The sequence below is a fragment of the Rattus rattus genome, chromosome 12 (assembly GCF_011064425.1).
Source record: "Rattus rattus isolate New Zealand chromosome 12, Rrattus_CSIRO_v1, whole genome shotgun sequence".
Taxonomy (NCBI): domain Eukaryota; kingdom Metazoa; phylum Chordata; class Mammalia; order Rodentia; family Muridae; genus Rattus; species Rattus rattus.
Genome location: NC_046165.1, coordinates 90,451,320 through 90,465,212, shown reverse-complemented (window position 1 = coordinate 90,465,212; position 13,893 = coordinate 90,451,320). Strand labels below are relative to the sequence as shown.

General features: G+C 46.7%; 1 protein-coding gene across 2 annotated transcripts; it reads left to right on the top strand.

The window, feature by feature from the left end:
* The first annotated feature begins 3,172 nt into the window (after nucleotides 1-3,172).
* On the top strand, nucleotides 3,173-10,597 carry Myoz1 (myozenin 1). Of its 2 annotated transcripts, none has more exons than XM_032917814.1 (6): nucleotides 3,173-3,276; nucleotides 4,345-4,435; nucleotides 6,028-6,206; nucleotides 8,558-8,798; nucleotides 9,174-9,339; nucleotides 10,096-10,597. In XM_032917814.1, exons 2-6 carry the CDS (start codon nucleotides 4,363-4,365, stop codon nucleotides 10,325-10,327), a joined length of 891 nt encoding a protein of 296 aa, XP_032773705.1. In that variant the 5' UTR covers nucleotides 3,173-3,276; nucleotides 4,345-4,362; the 3' UTR covers nucleotides 10,328-10,597. The 2 variants fall into 2 exon arrangements, with proteins under 2 accessions (XP_032773705.1, XP_032773706.1); XM_032917815.1 differs by having other exon boundaries at nucleotides 3,231-3,276; nucleotides 4,324-4,435.
* The last annotated feature ends 3,296 nt before the right edge of the window (nucleotides 10,598-13,893 follow it).

Sequence of the window (13,893 nt, the reverse complement as noted above, 5' to 3'; positions counted from 1 at the left end):
TGGAATGAGTGAAAGTGAACAAGGGGGAGAGTAAAGTTGGCCAACAAGAAACTATGTGTGAGGGGGTCTGGGAACTTCTGAGCTGGGGAGAACACATTTGTTAGAGCAAAGGCGTGAGCACATGCAGTGGCTGTGTTACCTCCTGTGAATCTGACCTTCCTTCCACCCTTCTGGAGCTTATCCCGATGACCTGGGAAACCAGGGAGACACTGAGCCCAAACCTCTTGTTGTCCCACCCTACCTGTAGAAGCCCAGCTCTTTGCAGCTTCAGGCCCTGTGTCTGATCCCAGAAGGATAAGGGCTATCCTCCCATGAAGACCATCATCAGTTATGGTTGTTGTTTGGCCTGGAAACCAATCTTTTCCTTTGCAATATTGGGTGTCACAATTCTTTGGTTTGTGCACAAGAATAAACGTATGCCCACAACTATCTGTGTCTGTCATCTCTTCTGGTTTTAAACCCAATCCTGATTTCTTTGTGGTCCTTTCTGGCCCATTGTGCGGATCTGATCCTGGCTCCCTGTCTTGCTTCCTGCCTTTCCCTCCTGCCAATTGCCTTGCTTTGATTTAATCTCCTTCACCACTCCTCTGGTTACCTCATGCTGCAGTCTCTCCATGTAGAGCCTCTCCCTCTCCAGAAGCTCATTCTTTCTAGGCAAGGCTGTTTGCGCAACTCAGAGAAATGGGAAAGCCTCCCTGAGTCCTTTGCCACGGGCATGTTCTGATCCCCAAAGGAAGGAACTGTAATAAGCATTCTCTGGGGTCACAAGATAGGAATACAGTGGCAGGTATACGTGCCATCAAGAGTGTGTGTGGAGTGAGACTAAAATAAAAATTTGGGGACTGACTGGAAAGACATAGAAGGAAAGTGTCATTACTTAGCTTACCAGCAGGGGGCATATTTGTGCCAATAACCAAATGCTCCCAAGTACAGAGTCTAAGAATTCCAAAGACGGATCTGATACATCATAAGTGAAACAGCATGTCTTTATATTTTTTTTAAGATTTATTCATTTATTATATACAAGTACACTGTAGCTGTCCTCAGATACACCAGAAGAGGGCATCAGATCTCTTTACAGATGGTTGTGAGCCACCATGTGGTTGCTGGGAATTGAACTCAGGACCTCTGCAAGAGCAGTCGGGGCTCTTAACCACTGAGCCATCTCTCCAGCCCATGTCTTTATATTTTTTTATCACAGGTATTTGGTCATAGGAGGTCAGACCTTGAGGGGTTTTTGTTGTTGTTGTTGTTGTTGTTGTTGTAGTAATAACGAAGTTACCTTTTACTATTTATGCTTTTTCCTGTTTCCTTGGTTTAGGAGGAAATGGATCAAAGATGAAAGGTCTGGGCAGCACCACCTTCTGTGTGTGTAGGGAGGACTTTCGGCCCCTGGTTTAAACAAGGCAGGAATAGGATGGAAGAAGGGCGTGGTCGGGAAGGATAGGGAGTTCACAAAGGGACAGGGTGCGTTCTGGAAACTTCAAAAGCTGCTTCTTATGAAGAATGGGATCGACGGAGGGTCGTGTGGTGTGAATGTGAATGATACAGTGACACGTGTGAAAATGTCAATGACATAATGTCATAACGAGACATGGCTTTTCTGTATGGCCTGAGACTTAAGAGATCCACCTAGCTCTGCTTTTGGAGTGCTGAGATTAAAGGCACACATCACTATGCTGGGCTCAAGAAACATATTTCACATGTTTACTAAATTAACACTCACCCCCACCCCAAAAAAGCCAATTCCTTAGGCAGCTGTCTTAGGGCAAAAGGTACAGAAGCAAGCTAGTTTCAGGGGTATTACTTTAGCTACTAATGCTGTGACCCTTTAATACAGTACCTCATGTTGTGGTGACCCAGAACCATAAAATTGTGATGATGATGATGGTGGTGGTGGTGGTGATGATGATGGGGAAGAGGAGGAGGAGGGGGAGGAGGAGGAGGAGGAGGAGGAGGAAGAGACGGAGACAGGGTTTCTTAGCCCTGACTATCCTGGAACTCACTTTGTAGACCTGGCTGGCCTCCAACTCTCAGAGATCCACTTGCCTCTGCTTCCCAAGTGCTGAGATTAAAGGCCTGTGCCACCACACCAGGCCTTGTTTTGTTTTGCAAGACAAGGTTTGTCTGTGTAGCCCTGGCTGTCTTGGAACTGACTCTGTACAGCAGCAGGCTAGCCTGGAACTCAGGGATCCACTGTCTCTAACTCCCAAGTGTTGGGATTAAAGGTATGCACCACCATGCCTGGCATAATTAAAAATTCTTTTTATAATTGTTTAATTTATATAAGTACACTGTAGCTGTTTTGAGACACACCAGAAGAGGGTACCAGACCCCATTACAGATGGTTGTGAGCCACCATGTGGTTGCTGGGAATTGAACTCAGGACCTCTGGAAGAGCAGTCAGTGCTCTTAACCCACTGAGCCATCTCTCCATAAAATTATTTTGTTGCTACCTCCTAACTTATTTTGCTACTGTTATGAATTGTAATGTAAATATCTGATATCTGACCCTGTGAAAGGGTTGTCGAGCCCTAGAAGGTGGTCAGGCCCCACATGTTGAGAACGGCTGTACTGAGAGGAAAGACAAGGAGTGGGGTTAATAGGCTTCCATCACATCATCTGCACCGGGGTTGACTAAGGTGGCCCCTCACCAGGCCAAGATCTAACGCTCTCAGACAGAAAGTCGACCTATTCGGGAAGTTTAGAAGCAATGCTGCTGTGAAAATTTCCATCTTATCTTCAGTTTAGGGCCTCAATCCCTCCCAGCTCTGAATACACTCATGGGTCTCTCCAGCCCTGGTCTGGAATGGCCCTGAGTGGCCCACAAATCATGTTTTCTGTTTCGTTTTCTGTTTTTCCCTATACCTACTCTTAATTCTTACCCAGCACTAACTGTCTGCTCCCTTTCTTTCTGCCTCTGCTGTCCGTTGCCTCTTGAGATGCTTCTTTGGATCTCAAGGCAAAGGGGAAGAAGCACACCGCTTCGGCTAACTGAACGCTGGTCAGATGGTCTGCTGGGAACTTTCATAGGCCTTCCCTCTTCCTGAACCTCAGGCAAGGAGGGTAGGATCCCGGCTCAGGGTCTCAGTGCCCCCGTTTGTGCCATTTGAGCTGCTTGTGCTCATCGACTCTATTAATAACCACCTCCCTCCCTCCCTCCCCCACTGCCAGGGCTGCCCCTACGCTTGCCCAGCTCAGGTTCTCCAGTCACAGCAGCTCAGTCCTCCAAAGCTGCTGGACCCCAGGGAGAGCTGACCACCAACTGAGAGGCCGGTAAGTCTGTGGTTCTACCACAGGAAGGGGCTGGAGCCCACCTTTGTGACCTCCATGTTTGCAATCGTGATTCTTCATCCTCAGGGAGTGGTCTCTCTTCTCATCTCTGCTCAGCTGCTGGTGGTCCAGTTGGAGCTGCAGAGTTGGAAAGAAAGGGACCTGAGGAGTTGGGAGGAATTAAGATGTGTGGGGAGGTACCTGACAGATGGGGAGGGGTAGTTTGAGATGCCACTAGGTTGGTAGAGTGTCATCGTGTTTGTGAAACCACAGAAAACAGCAGGACTCTTAGGGAGAGACTGGACTGTGTGTCTTTTTCTACCTTGTCCCCACCCGCAGCCAGATCTCATTCCTGTGTTTCTGTCCTCCCACAATTCTCTACCCCCATGCATGATATTGCTGAGCTGACATCTGTCCCAGCTCAAATGCCCTCAGCTCGCTCTCAGGCCCAGCTCTGCAGCTTGGGGTAGGAGTGCCTGAAGAAGCAAGGAACACACCCATGACCTCTCGGGCCATGTTCCAGTTGGCTTCCTGGAAGAACAGCTTCTCCTTCCTATGGAGAAGGGTTTGGCTGAGTCTCCTCAACACTAGCAGAACATTTCTCTACCCCCTTAGACCTTGAGGGAAGCCTGAGCAGGAGACCAGAGTCTGGAGCCATGGTTGTAGCCTTCTATCCCAACACAAACAAGGACTTTAAATCATGCCAGGCCCTAGAAGCCTGAGTGCATTGCTTTGCCAGTGTTGTATTTGAACCCCCTTCGGCCATAGCTGTGTTTCCAATGCCCACACAGGAGCTATGGAAAGCGAACACAGCCGGTCGGTAAGATGTAATAAGGAAAGGGGTGCAGTTCCGCCTCCTGTCCTGCTTCCAAAGAAAACAGAAATCTTGGTGGTTTACCTTCTGAGGATACAGATTACTGTGAAAACACATGCACGCATGCAAACATGTACACATGGGAAAAACTCTGAAGAAAATTTGTCCTTGACCCCAAGTTAAGTAGTTCACTGTAGTGAACATGCTTGTTTCCCCTTTCCTGTCTCTTCTTCAAGCCTGCTTCCTGCTCCTTCCAGGTCAAATCCCCCTCCACCATGCCGCTCTCGGGAACCCCGGCCCCTAACAAGAGGAGGAAGTCAAGCAAACTGATTATGGAGCTCACTGGAGGTAGGGCGTGCTTGAGCGCCCAAATGTAGGACTTTTAAGAGCATCCCTGAATCAAGAGCTGCAGAAATGATGTAAGACCGGTTATAAGTCAGAGTGAAAAAGACAAGAAGAATGGCAGCTGTGGAGGGTGTGGGAGATGGGGTGATGGGAAAGGTAAGAAGGGCAAGGAAGAAGAGACAGGAAGAACCAGAATTCCCTCTGTGGCCTTACGGCCTTCCCACTGATTACTCAGAGACAACACCCCGCTGAGATTCAGGACAGGACCCATGGTCAGTGAACCTGTGTGAGGCACAGGCTAGGCCTCACCGAATGGTTAACTCCTCTTTCCTTTCTAAGTGCGAGGGAACTTATGTAAGCATTTAAAATAGGAAACTGCACAGCCCTACTCCCTGGGGATGCACAGGAGTTACCAAGTGTGAAGTTCTCCTGATACCTTAGGAGTCAGAGTTCACTTAAGAAAGAGAGAAAGGAGAGGACAAGGATCTGCGTTTAGAGATGGGCAGTTGCACGAGATTGGCCTATCGGCTTTCCCTGGCCGGTGTAATTCCTCCAATGGACACTGTCTGTGGTGTTCTCTTCACTTGTTCTCCTTCACTCCAAGCCCATGCCCCTTGGCCGTGTTCTTCTCTCCACTCGAGTATTCAAACACTATATATGGTTCCCTTTGTCCCCTTGAGTTCTCACTCCAAACCAGGAAATCAAAACTTCTTATGAAATTAAAACAAAAGCACTTCTCATGGGCTGTGTAGGGTGGTGCATGCCTAGCACTCAGGAGATGGGGGCGGGGCGGGGGCGAGGGCGAGGAAATCTTTGTGAGTTCTAGGCCAGTCCGTGTTGGGGTAGACCAAATCAACATGGTTCCACATGGAGAGGTTTAATGAAAGAAGAGTAGAAGAGGGGAGAAGTAAAGGCCGGCCATGAGCACCAGGAGGGAAGAGGGGAGGGGAATGGGGAGAGAAGGAACAAAGGGGAAGAGGGAAAGAGAGCAGAGAAGAGAAGAGCAAAGAGAAGGAGGAGGGGGCAAGCAGCCCCTTATATAGTGTCAAGCACAGCTGGCTGTTGCCAGGCAACTGTGGGGGTGGGGCTTAGACAGAATACAAATAGTGCTACAAAGTGAGACCTTGTCTCAAACACACACACGCACGCACGCACGCACGCACGCACGCACGCACGCACGCACGCACGCACGCACACAATGGTGAGATTACTCCGTGGTTAACAGCACTTGCTGCTCTTGCAGACGACCCAGATTCAGTTCCAAGCACCCACACGGTGGCTCACAACCATCTGTAACTCTAGGTCCAGGGGATCTGAGTGCTCCTCTCACTTCTGTGGGTACCAGACATGCACATGGTGCACATACATACATGCAAAGAAAACACTCATACATACTAAACATAAATAGATCTTTGAAAAATCTTTTAAAAGACACACAAGACAAACAAAAACTTGTTGTAAGCCAGACAGCCCTGTGCCCGAATTAATAATCTCTTTTAGAATACACTCAGCTGTGGGTGGGTGGCGCTTCCCTTTCCAGTCCAGAAAGCCTTCATTTCTTCTTTCTGTCTCGTCTTCTCTACCTCCTGGATAAGGCGGTCGGGAGAGTTCGGGCCTGAACCTGGGCAAGAAGATCAGTGTCCCGAGGGATGTGATGTTGGAGGAGTTGTCGCTCCTTACCAACCGAGGCTCCAAGATGTTCAAGCTGCGGCAGATGCGGGTGGAAAAATTTATCTATGAAAACCACCCCGATGTTTTCTCTGACAGCTCAATGGTGAGTATGGACATCAACCACTCTCTCAAAGCCCAGTGTCTTTCCTGGCAGCTTCTCGGTTGCCCCCAATTTCCCCAGATACTACCAACCTCGTCTCCAGGAGAAATGAGAAACTCATTAAGCTCCTCCATATATTCAGTTCCCAATGACTCGAGGGTGGGTTACAGTTCCCATCCTAGAGCCAGTGCAGGCATGAGGACCACACCCATAGGGAGAAAATTCCTTCCCAGTGTGGCTACGTGTTAAAATAGGGTTGCCAGATAAAACATGGGACACCCAGTCCTGTATTTTGACACTAAGATACACAATTAGTAACTTTGTACTAAAAATGTGTTCTTTGTATTACTGGGGACATAAAATAAGAATTAAAACCTACAGAATCTTGGGGCTGACTGTATCGCTGAGTGGCAGAGCAGTTACTTAGAATGCATGGGACCCTAGGTTTCATTTCCCCCCAAAATCAAACAGTAAGCAAGCAAGGGTCCAAAGGGGGTACCCAGTTAAATTTGACCTCCAGATATATACAATGAGCTGTGTAGCTTGAGGAGGCTTGTGAGTTTGAGAAAAGTTTTTTAAATGAATGGTTGTTAAATATATTGCCTGTAACATGTAACCTTTTGGATTTAAAAACAATATAAGATTTGAATAATAAAAATTAGGGTTTTGTTGTTGTTTTTAGAATAGTACTATGTAAATCTGGCTAGCCTAGAACTATGTAGACCAGGCTGGTCTCAAACTCACAGAGCTCTGCCTGCCTCGGCTCCTGATTTCCTGGGTTAATGGTGTGCTATATTTTAAAAAAAAAAAAAAAAAAAAAAAAAAAAAAAGCAAAATTTCTTTTGGTTTTTTGTTTTTTTTTTTGAACAGGACCATGTGTAATCCTGGCTGTCCTGAATACTCCCTTTGTAGACCAGGCTGGTTTCAACTCACAGAGATTCTCTGCCCTTCCTTCTCTCCTCCTGAGTTCTGGGTTAATGGTGTGCTATATTTTAAATTTAAATAATTTCTTTTTTTTTTTTTCTTTTAAAGTTTTTTTTTTTTTTTGGCTTTTTTTTTTATTTGGCTGTCCTTTCCTTTTTTTTTTTTTTTTTTTTTTGGAGCTTCACCTGCCCCTTCCTTCTTGCTGGCATTAAAGGTGTCTGCCACTGAACTAAATAATTTCAACCCCCATTAAAGTTTTTTGGCTTTTTTTTTATTGGCTTTTTCTTTACTTACATTTCAAATGTTATTCCCTTTCCCCGATTTCCCTCTGGAGTCCCCCATCCCTTCTCCCTTCCCCCTACCTCCATGAGAGTGTTCCCCCATCTACCCATCCACTCCTTCCCTGCCCTGGCTTTCCCCTACACGGGGACATTACAAATAATTTCTCAATGTAAACACATCCCACTAAATATTTAAGGCATATTTTATACTAAAAATGTTATATACCTGAACATTAAACTTGAGTGATTATAATTTTATTTGGTAAATCTTCGGATGTTAGAAGAGTTTACGGAAGTTTTATAATCATCTCCATTTTGAAAGATGACAGGGGAACTAAAATCTTCTTTCTTTAAGGTCATCTCCTCCAAGACAAGAAAAGTAAGGGGGTTGGAGAGAGGCCAGGCACAGGATGTTACCACAGAGGAGAGCGGGACTGGCTCCATTTCCTCTCTTCCTCCTCTACCTTCTCTGGGTGGCTGGGGGGAAAGTGGAAATGGATGCAGACATGGACGCGGCCCAGCAGGAGTGTCTGTCATGAGCCCTTCTGCAGGATCAGAGTAAAAGTGCTGAGTGGGTCATAGCTAACTTTAGGAGGCCAAAAGCCCTCCTCTGTGCTGGGTCTGGTTACACTGGGTAGAGCATGTGGGACACAGGGTAAGGTGGCCAGGAGGGCCTCCTCAAGGAGTTGGTGGAGTTATTTTTAGGCTTTGGAGCCCAAACCAGTATTGCCCTTTTGGCTCTCCTCCCCCACTTCACCTGCTACAGTTTCACTGTAAGAAAGTTCTGGCCTGATGGGCCATCAAGAGGAGGAGAGGAGCAGGCAAAGGAGGCCTCCCTGCAGGGCGAACTGAACTGTTGCAGTTTCTTGTTGAGCAGATGTCTTGGTTTGCTTTGCCTTGCCAAGATAGGATAGGGAGTGGAGAATGAGCTGCCTTACTCTGAGGTGTAATCAGGGAATTGCACCTCTCCCAGAAAGCAGTTCCCTCAGGCTGACACTCTTCTCTATGCGTTCATTAGCGAGGATTTCTCAGAGCCTTGGGGTCTTGTGGCTGCCCCTTAGCTCTGTTGTCTGCTCCTGTACATGTGTCTCTGTCTGCGTTTTCCACACCCATTGCTAATCTTCCTCTTGTTTTGTACTTTCTTTTCAGGATCACTTCCAGAAGTTTCTTCCCACAGTGGGAGGACAGCTGGAGACAGCTGGTCAGGGCTTCTCCTATGGCAAGGGCAGCAGCGGAGGCCAGGCTGGGGCCAGTGGCTCTGCTGGACAGTATGGCTCTGACCGCCATCAGCAGGGCTCTGGGTTTGGAGCTGGGGGTGCAGGTGGTCCTGGGGGCCAGGCTGGCGGAGGATCAGCTCCCGGCACAGTAGGGGTTGGAGAGCCAGGATCAGGCAAGTATTCTCACCAACCAGAAGTACTGTATCTGATGCCCAGGGCAGACATGTCCCCAGGAATGAGGCCTAGTTGAGATGTGGGAAGAGGGAGACCGAGGTGTCTTGGACCCAGAAGGTATCCAGGATACAGCAATGTGTTTGCTCCACCCACAGCCTTATCGTTTAGTTTCTTTCTTTTCTTTTCTTTTTTTCTGGTTTCTCAGATTCAGTCACAAATCTCACCCCAGACTCCATTATGTTACAAACCATATATAATTCCCAGGATATTGTACCTCAGCCACTCCCCTCGTGGTAGGGTATGGGACTAGCTTTCATTAGCCACTGATAGTAGCTGCTATCATCTGATGTATGTTTCTCTTCCATGGCTACCAGGTGACCAGGCAGGTGGAGATGGGAAACACGTCACTGTGTTCAAGACTTATATTTCCCCGTGGGATCGGGCCATGGGGGTCGACCCTCAGCAAAAAGTGGAACTTGGCATTGACCTGCTGGCATATGGCGCCAAAGCTGAACTCCCCAAGTATAAGTCCTTTAACAGGTAGGATAGCGGGGAAGGAAGCTGACGTGTCCCATTGCGTGATACCTCGCTCTACCTGGTTTAAGTTCAGATGTTTCAGAGGGGGCTAAGGTGTAAGGACAGGAATAGGGGACCCTCATGGAGGATCCCCCTGCCTCTCATAGCGGTGGAGTGAAGGAAAGATCTCTATGTTAGTTTGGCACTCATTTTTTTCGGCTTGGGTTTTTTGAAGGTAAAATGGGGATTCCACACTTTGTGGCTGGAGGTGTCTCCTGCTCCCTCCCATTCAAGGTGACAATGTCTTTACTCTCCCTCCAGGATGATTCTTTCTTTATCCCATGCTCCATGTTTCTATTGTTTAGAAATGGGCATTGAGGCCATGGCTAGGACGTCTGTGTGAGGCAGGTCGAGGAAGGTCTACAGAAGTGTTTCCAGCCACGCTCCATTTGAGATGAGGGTAGAGTTGCAGTTGTAGGTTACAATATACATTGCAATTTAAGATGGTCTCATACTGTTGGCTCTATAGGGGCCAAAATGCTGGTGTTTGTCCCAACTGTCCATGAGACCATGTAGTCTACTAGACTCATCTCATTGTTAACTTCAGATAGACAGCAAGCCAGGTAAGTGGGTGTTAAGGGAGAACGAGGACTGGAAGCAAGGAAGCAATGTCTAACTATGATTTATAGACTCTCCTCCCTTAAAGCAGGATGATAGCTCATTGATAAGTGCTTTCTCTTTTATTCTGATTCTTAACTATATGACATGTTCCCCTTTCAGGACGGCAATGCCCTATGGTGGATATGAGAAGGCCTCCAAACGAATGACCTTCCAGATGCCCAAGTTTGACCTGGGGCCTCTGCTGAGTGAACCCTTGGTCCTCTACAACCAGAACCTCTCCAACAGGCCTTCTTTCAATCGAACCCCTATTCCCTGGTTGAGCTCTGGGGAGCATGTAGACTACAGCGTGGATATCGGCATACCCTTGGATGGAGAGACAGAGGAGCTGTGAAGTGTCTCCTCCTGTCGTATGCATCATTTCCCCTTTCTGGTTCCAATTTGAGAGGGGACGCTGGACAGGATACCCCAACTGTTACTCCAGTATCCTTGTGGCAATGGAGGGTAGAGGGTGGGAGCCTTTCCACCCTTCAAGTTCCCACTCCAGAGCACCCCTCCTGACCAGCTAAGAGCTCCCATTCTGCTGTTCCATATGGAATCTGCTCTTTTATGGAATTTTCTCTGCCACCGGTAACAGTCAATAAACTCTAAGGAAATGAACTCACTCTTCCTCTGGTATTTGAAGGCAGATGAGAACTGAGGCTGATGATGCACAAAGGTTAACTAAAGCAAAAGACTGACACTTCACTCAGACTTTAGGACCATATATGGGCTTTGGTTCTTACACACCCACACCTGCATTGACACCCACAAAAACACACTCATCAGGTATAAACAAAGAGTATTATTTGATATTACATGAGATAAAATCTTGTGTGTAAGCCCACATGCTGGCCCCTGTATGTATAAAGCTAAGAAGCTAATGCACACTGATTAGGAAGTAAGTGTTGGTAACTGCAGGTAACACTTAGTACCAGAGTTATCTTTGTGTAGCCAATTAAAAGCTGGGAAACACCGAGAAAGGAAAAACGAGTTTTAAGAAAGTGAAGGTTCCTTTGATTTTTCAGTTACTGGTGGGGCTAATGATACATCTCAGTAGTTTAAGTTTTTACTGATCTTCAAAAGGACCAGTCTGGATGTCATTTGTAATCCCAGTCCCAGGGGATATGTTACTATGCTTCCTAGGGCATCAGGGACGGCATGTAGTGCACACACATGCATGCAGACAAAACACTCATATACATACGATAAAAATAAGTAACTCTAAAGTTACCAGAAACCAGAGTAAGCTTGGGAATATAAAAACCCATATGGGGCTGGAGAGATGGCTCAGAAGTTAAAGCAAACACTTGTTCTTGTAGAAGACTGGAGTCTAGCTAGTTCTGAGCACCCACATGTGGTTCACAACCACCTGTACTTCCACAGACACCCAGCACCAGTGTGGTGCATATACACACATGTAGGCAGAACCATCATAGACGCAAAAGGAGACCAGACAGCATTGAGAAAGAAGCAGGAGAAACCAGCTATAGTAACGGTGTGCTTGGTTCTATGAGCACAGCAAGAACTGATCTAAAGGTTCCAAAGGATTAGTGATGTTCAAAAAGAGCTTGAAGAAACCTGACAGCAGCACAACAGGAACGAGTGACAATACTCTTGTACTGATTTCCAACTTAGGAACCTGGAATTCATTATGTAGATCAGGCTGGCCTTGAACTCATAGAGATATGCCTGTCTCCTAAGTGCTGGAATTAAAGTATACTTTTAAAATTGTTTTGACTACTAAACTCTTTTTCTTTTCAGAGACCAGCCTTGGCTACTTGAGATCCCAAAAGGGAGAGGAAGAGGGAGGGGGGGAGGTGAAGAAGAAGAAGGGAAAAGGGGGAGGGGAAGGGGGGGCAGCTTTTGGAGAATTCTTATGTTCTTTAAATGTCTAAGCAAAACTCTGTATATGCATTTTCCTAAGACGGTTTGCATAGTTTAGATGCCTCTTCAAAGTACCTGAAATAAGGTTTAGATGCAAACAGTGCATTTGGAAATGAAATCCCAGCAGCATAAGGGGAGAAAGCCAGGAACGGGTACTTTAGGTAATGGGGGCTGAGTCCCACTGGAAATCTCAGACAGCCATGCTACTCCAAGAATGGCCCGTGTCATTCAGCAGCTGTGTCTGAGGAGCTCAAAAGTGGGTATGGTGGCTTGCATTTGGCCCCAAGATGGGCATTTGGGAAGAGCAGGAGGATCATGGGAAATATGAGGCCAGCCTAGGCACAGAGTAAATTCTAGGCCAGCCAGGGAGGGCTACACAGCAAGCTTCTGTCTCAAACAATAACAACAAAAACCAAGGAGACAAAAACTGGAATGCAAATGGATATGGCAGCTAGGGCTTATAACCACATCGGAGGCAGATGGGCATCTTGAGTTCAAGACCTGCATGAACTACAAAGGGAATTTCAGGATTGGAGCTTGGGAGGCTGAAAAAAAAAGGGGGGGGGGAATGCAGATTCAGGCCTGAGTACTTGTTTTATTACTTTCTTTAGGTAATCCTACATGTTGGAAAATCCTGAGAAATTTTACCTCAGGCTGGGCAATGGTGGTGCATCCCTTTAACCCCAGCACTCGGATGCAGAGTCAGGATGATCTCTGTGAGTTCGAGGCCAGCCTGGCCTACAGAGTGAGTTCTAGGACAGCCATGGCTACACAGAGAAACCCTGTCAAAAACAAAAACAAACACAAAAACAAACACAAACAAACAAACACTGCCCCCCCACCCCCAAAGCCAACCCAAAACCTAAAGGGCAGCAGCAGCAACAGCAGCAATAACACAACAAAAACCAGACAGAAACCAACCAGCCAAACCACATACCTCAGACCCGGCCCTCAGGAGTACAAAGGGGGAGTATTCAGCCACCAAATCTTGTTCTCACTGTTTGCACAGAGAAACCCTGTCTTGAAATCCAAAAAGAATTTTTTTTCTGAAGTTTTTTATTTAGAATTTCTGAGTGCAATCTCTTTATAGAGAAGCACCAACGTAACACCGGCAAACAGATGTAATTTAAAAGATTTATGGCTGGAGCGATGGCTCAGTGGTTATGAGCACTGACTGTTCTTCCAGAGGCCATGAGTTCAAATCCCAGCAACTACACGGTGGCTCACAACCATCTGTGAAGGGATTGGATGCCCTCTTCTGGTGTGCCCAAAGACGGCTACAGTGTACTTACCTATCATAAATAAACACATCTTTAAAAAAAAAAAGGTTTCTTTTATGTGTGTGTCTCTGTGTTTGTATGTGCACCATGTTCATGCAGTGCCTGAGGTCAGGGAGGGGTCAGACCCCCCTGAACTGGACTTACACACTGTCATTAGATGGGACCTGAACTCAGATCCTCTGCAAGGGTGACAGGGTTTTTACTGCTCAGCCGTCTCTCTATCCCCAACACAACTCTAGAGTTCTGAATTACACGCTGTCGTAGCAGCGTGATGGAATCGTGCTGACCTGTACTGTTTCCTTTATGTAGCATAGCCAGGCTGTGAAACTCTCCCCTCAGCAGACACCATCCGGGGCATCATACTTGAAATAGACCGGTGCTGTGTTCTTAGTCTCGTTATTTGGTATATTGCTATAATTGTCGTACTTTGTCAACTCTTGCTAATTTCTATAAAAACAAAGTTAAACTTAATTTATTTTGTGGTACTGAGGATCAAACTTAGGGTCTCATGAATGTGAAGTGCTCTACCATAAGTTACACCACCAGCTCTATAAATGAAAACTCTACCATCTGTGTGCAAACATGAAACAACATAGTGTGTTCAGGGGTTGAGACTATCTGCACTTTTAGGTGTATGGGCACGTTCAGGTCACATTCCCTTCAGATGAAGGAGAAAGAATCCTATGTTCAGAAAGTCTGAGATGGGAAGTACTCTGAGCTTGTCCCCGTGATGTAATATGCTAAGGCACAGAGA

Coding starts and splice junctions, on each gene's coding strand:
- Myoz1 (XM_032917814.1), top strand. CDS start 4,363: ATGCCGCTCTCGGGAACCCCGGCCCCTAACAAGAGGAGGAAGTCAAGC. Junction 4,436..6,027: donor GATTATGGAGCTCACTGGAG/GTAGGGCGTGCT, acceptor CTCCTGGATAAG/GCGGTCGGGAGAGTTCGGGC. Junction 6,207..8,557: donor TTTTCTCTGACAGCTCAATG/GTGAGTATGGAC, acceptor CTTTCTTTTCAG/GATCACTTCCAGAAGTTTCT.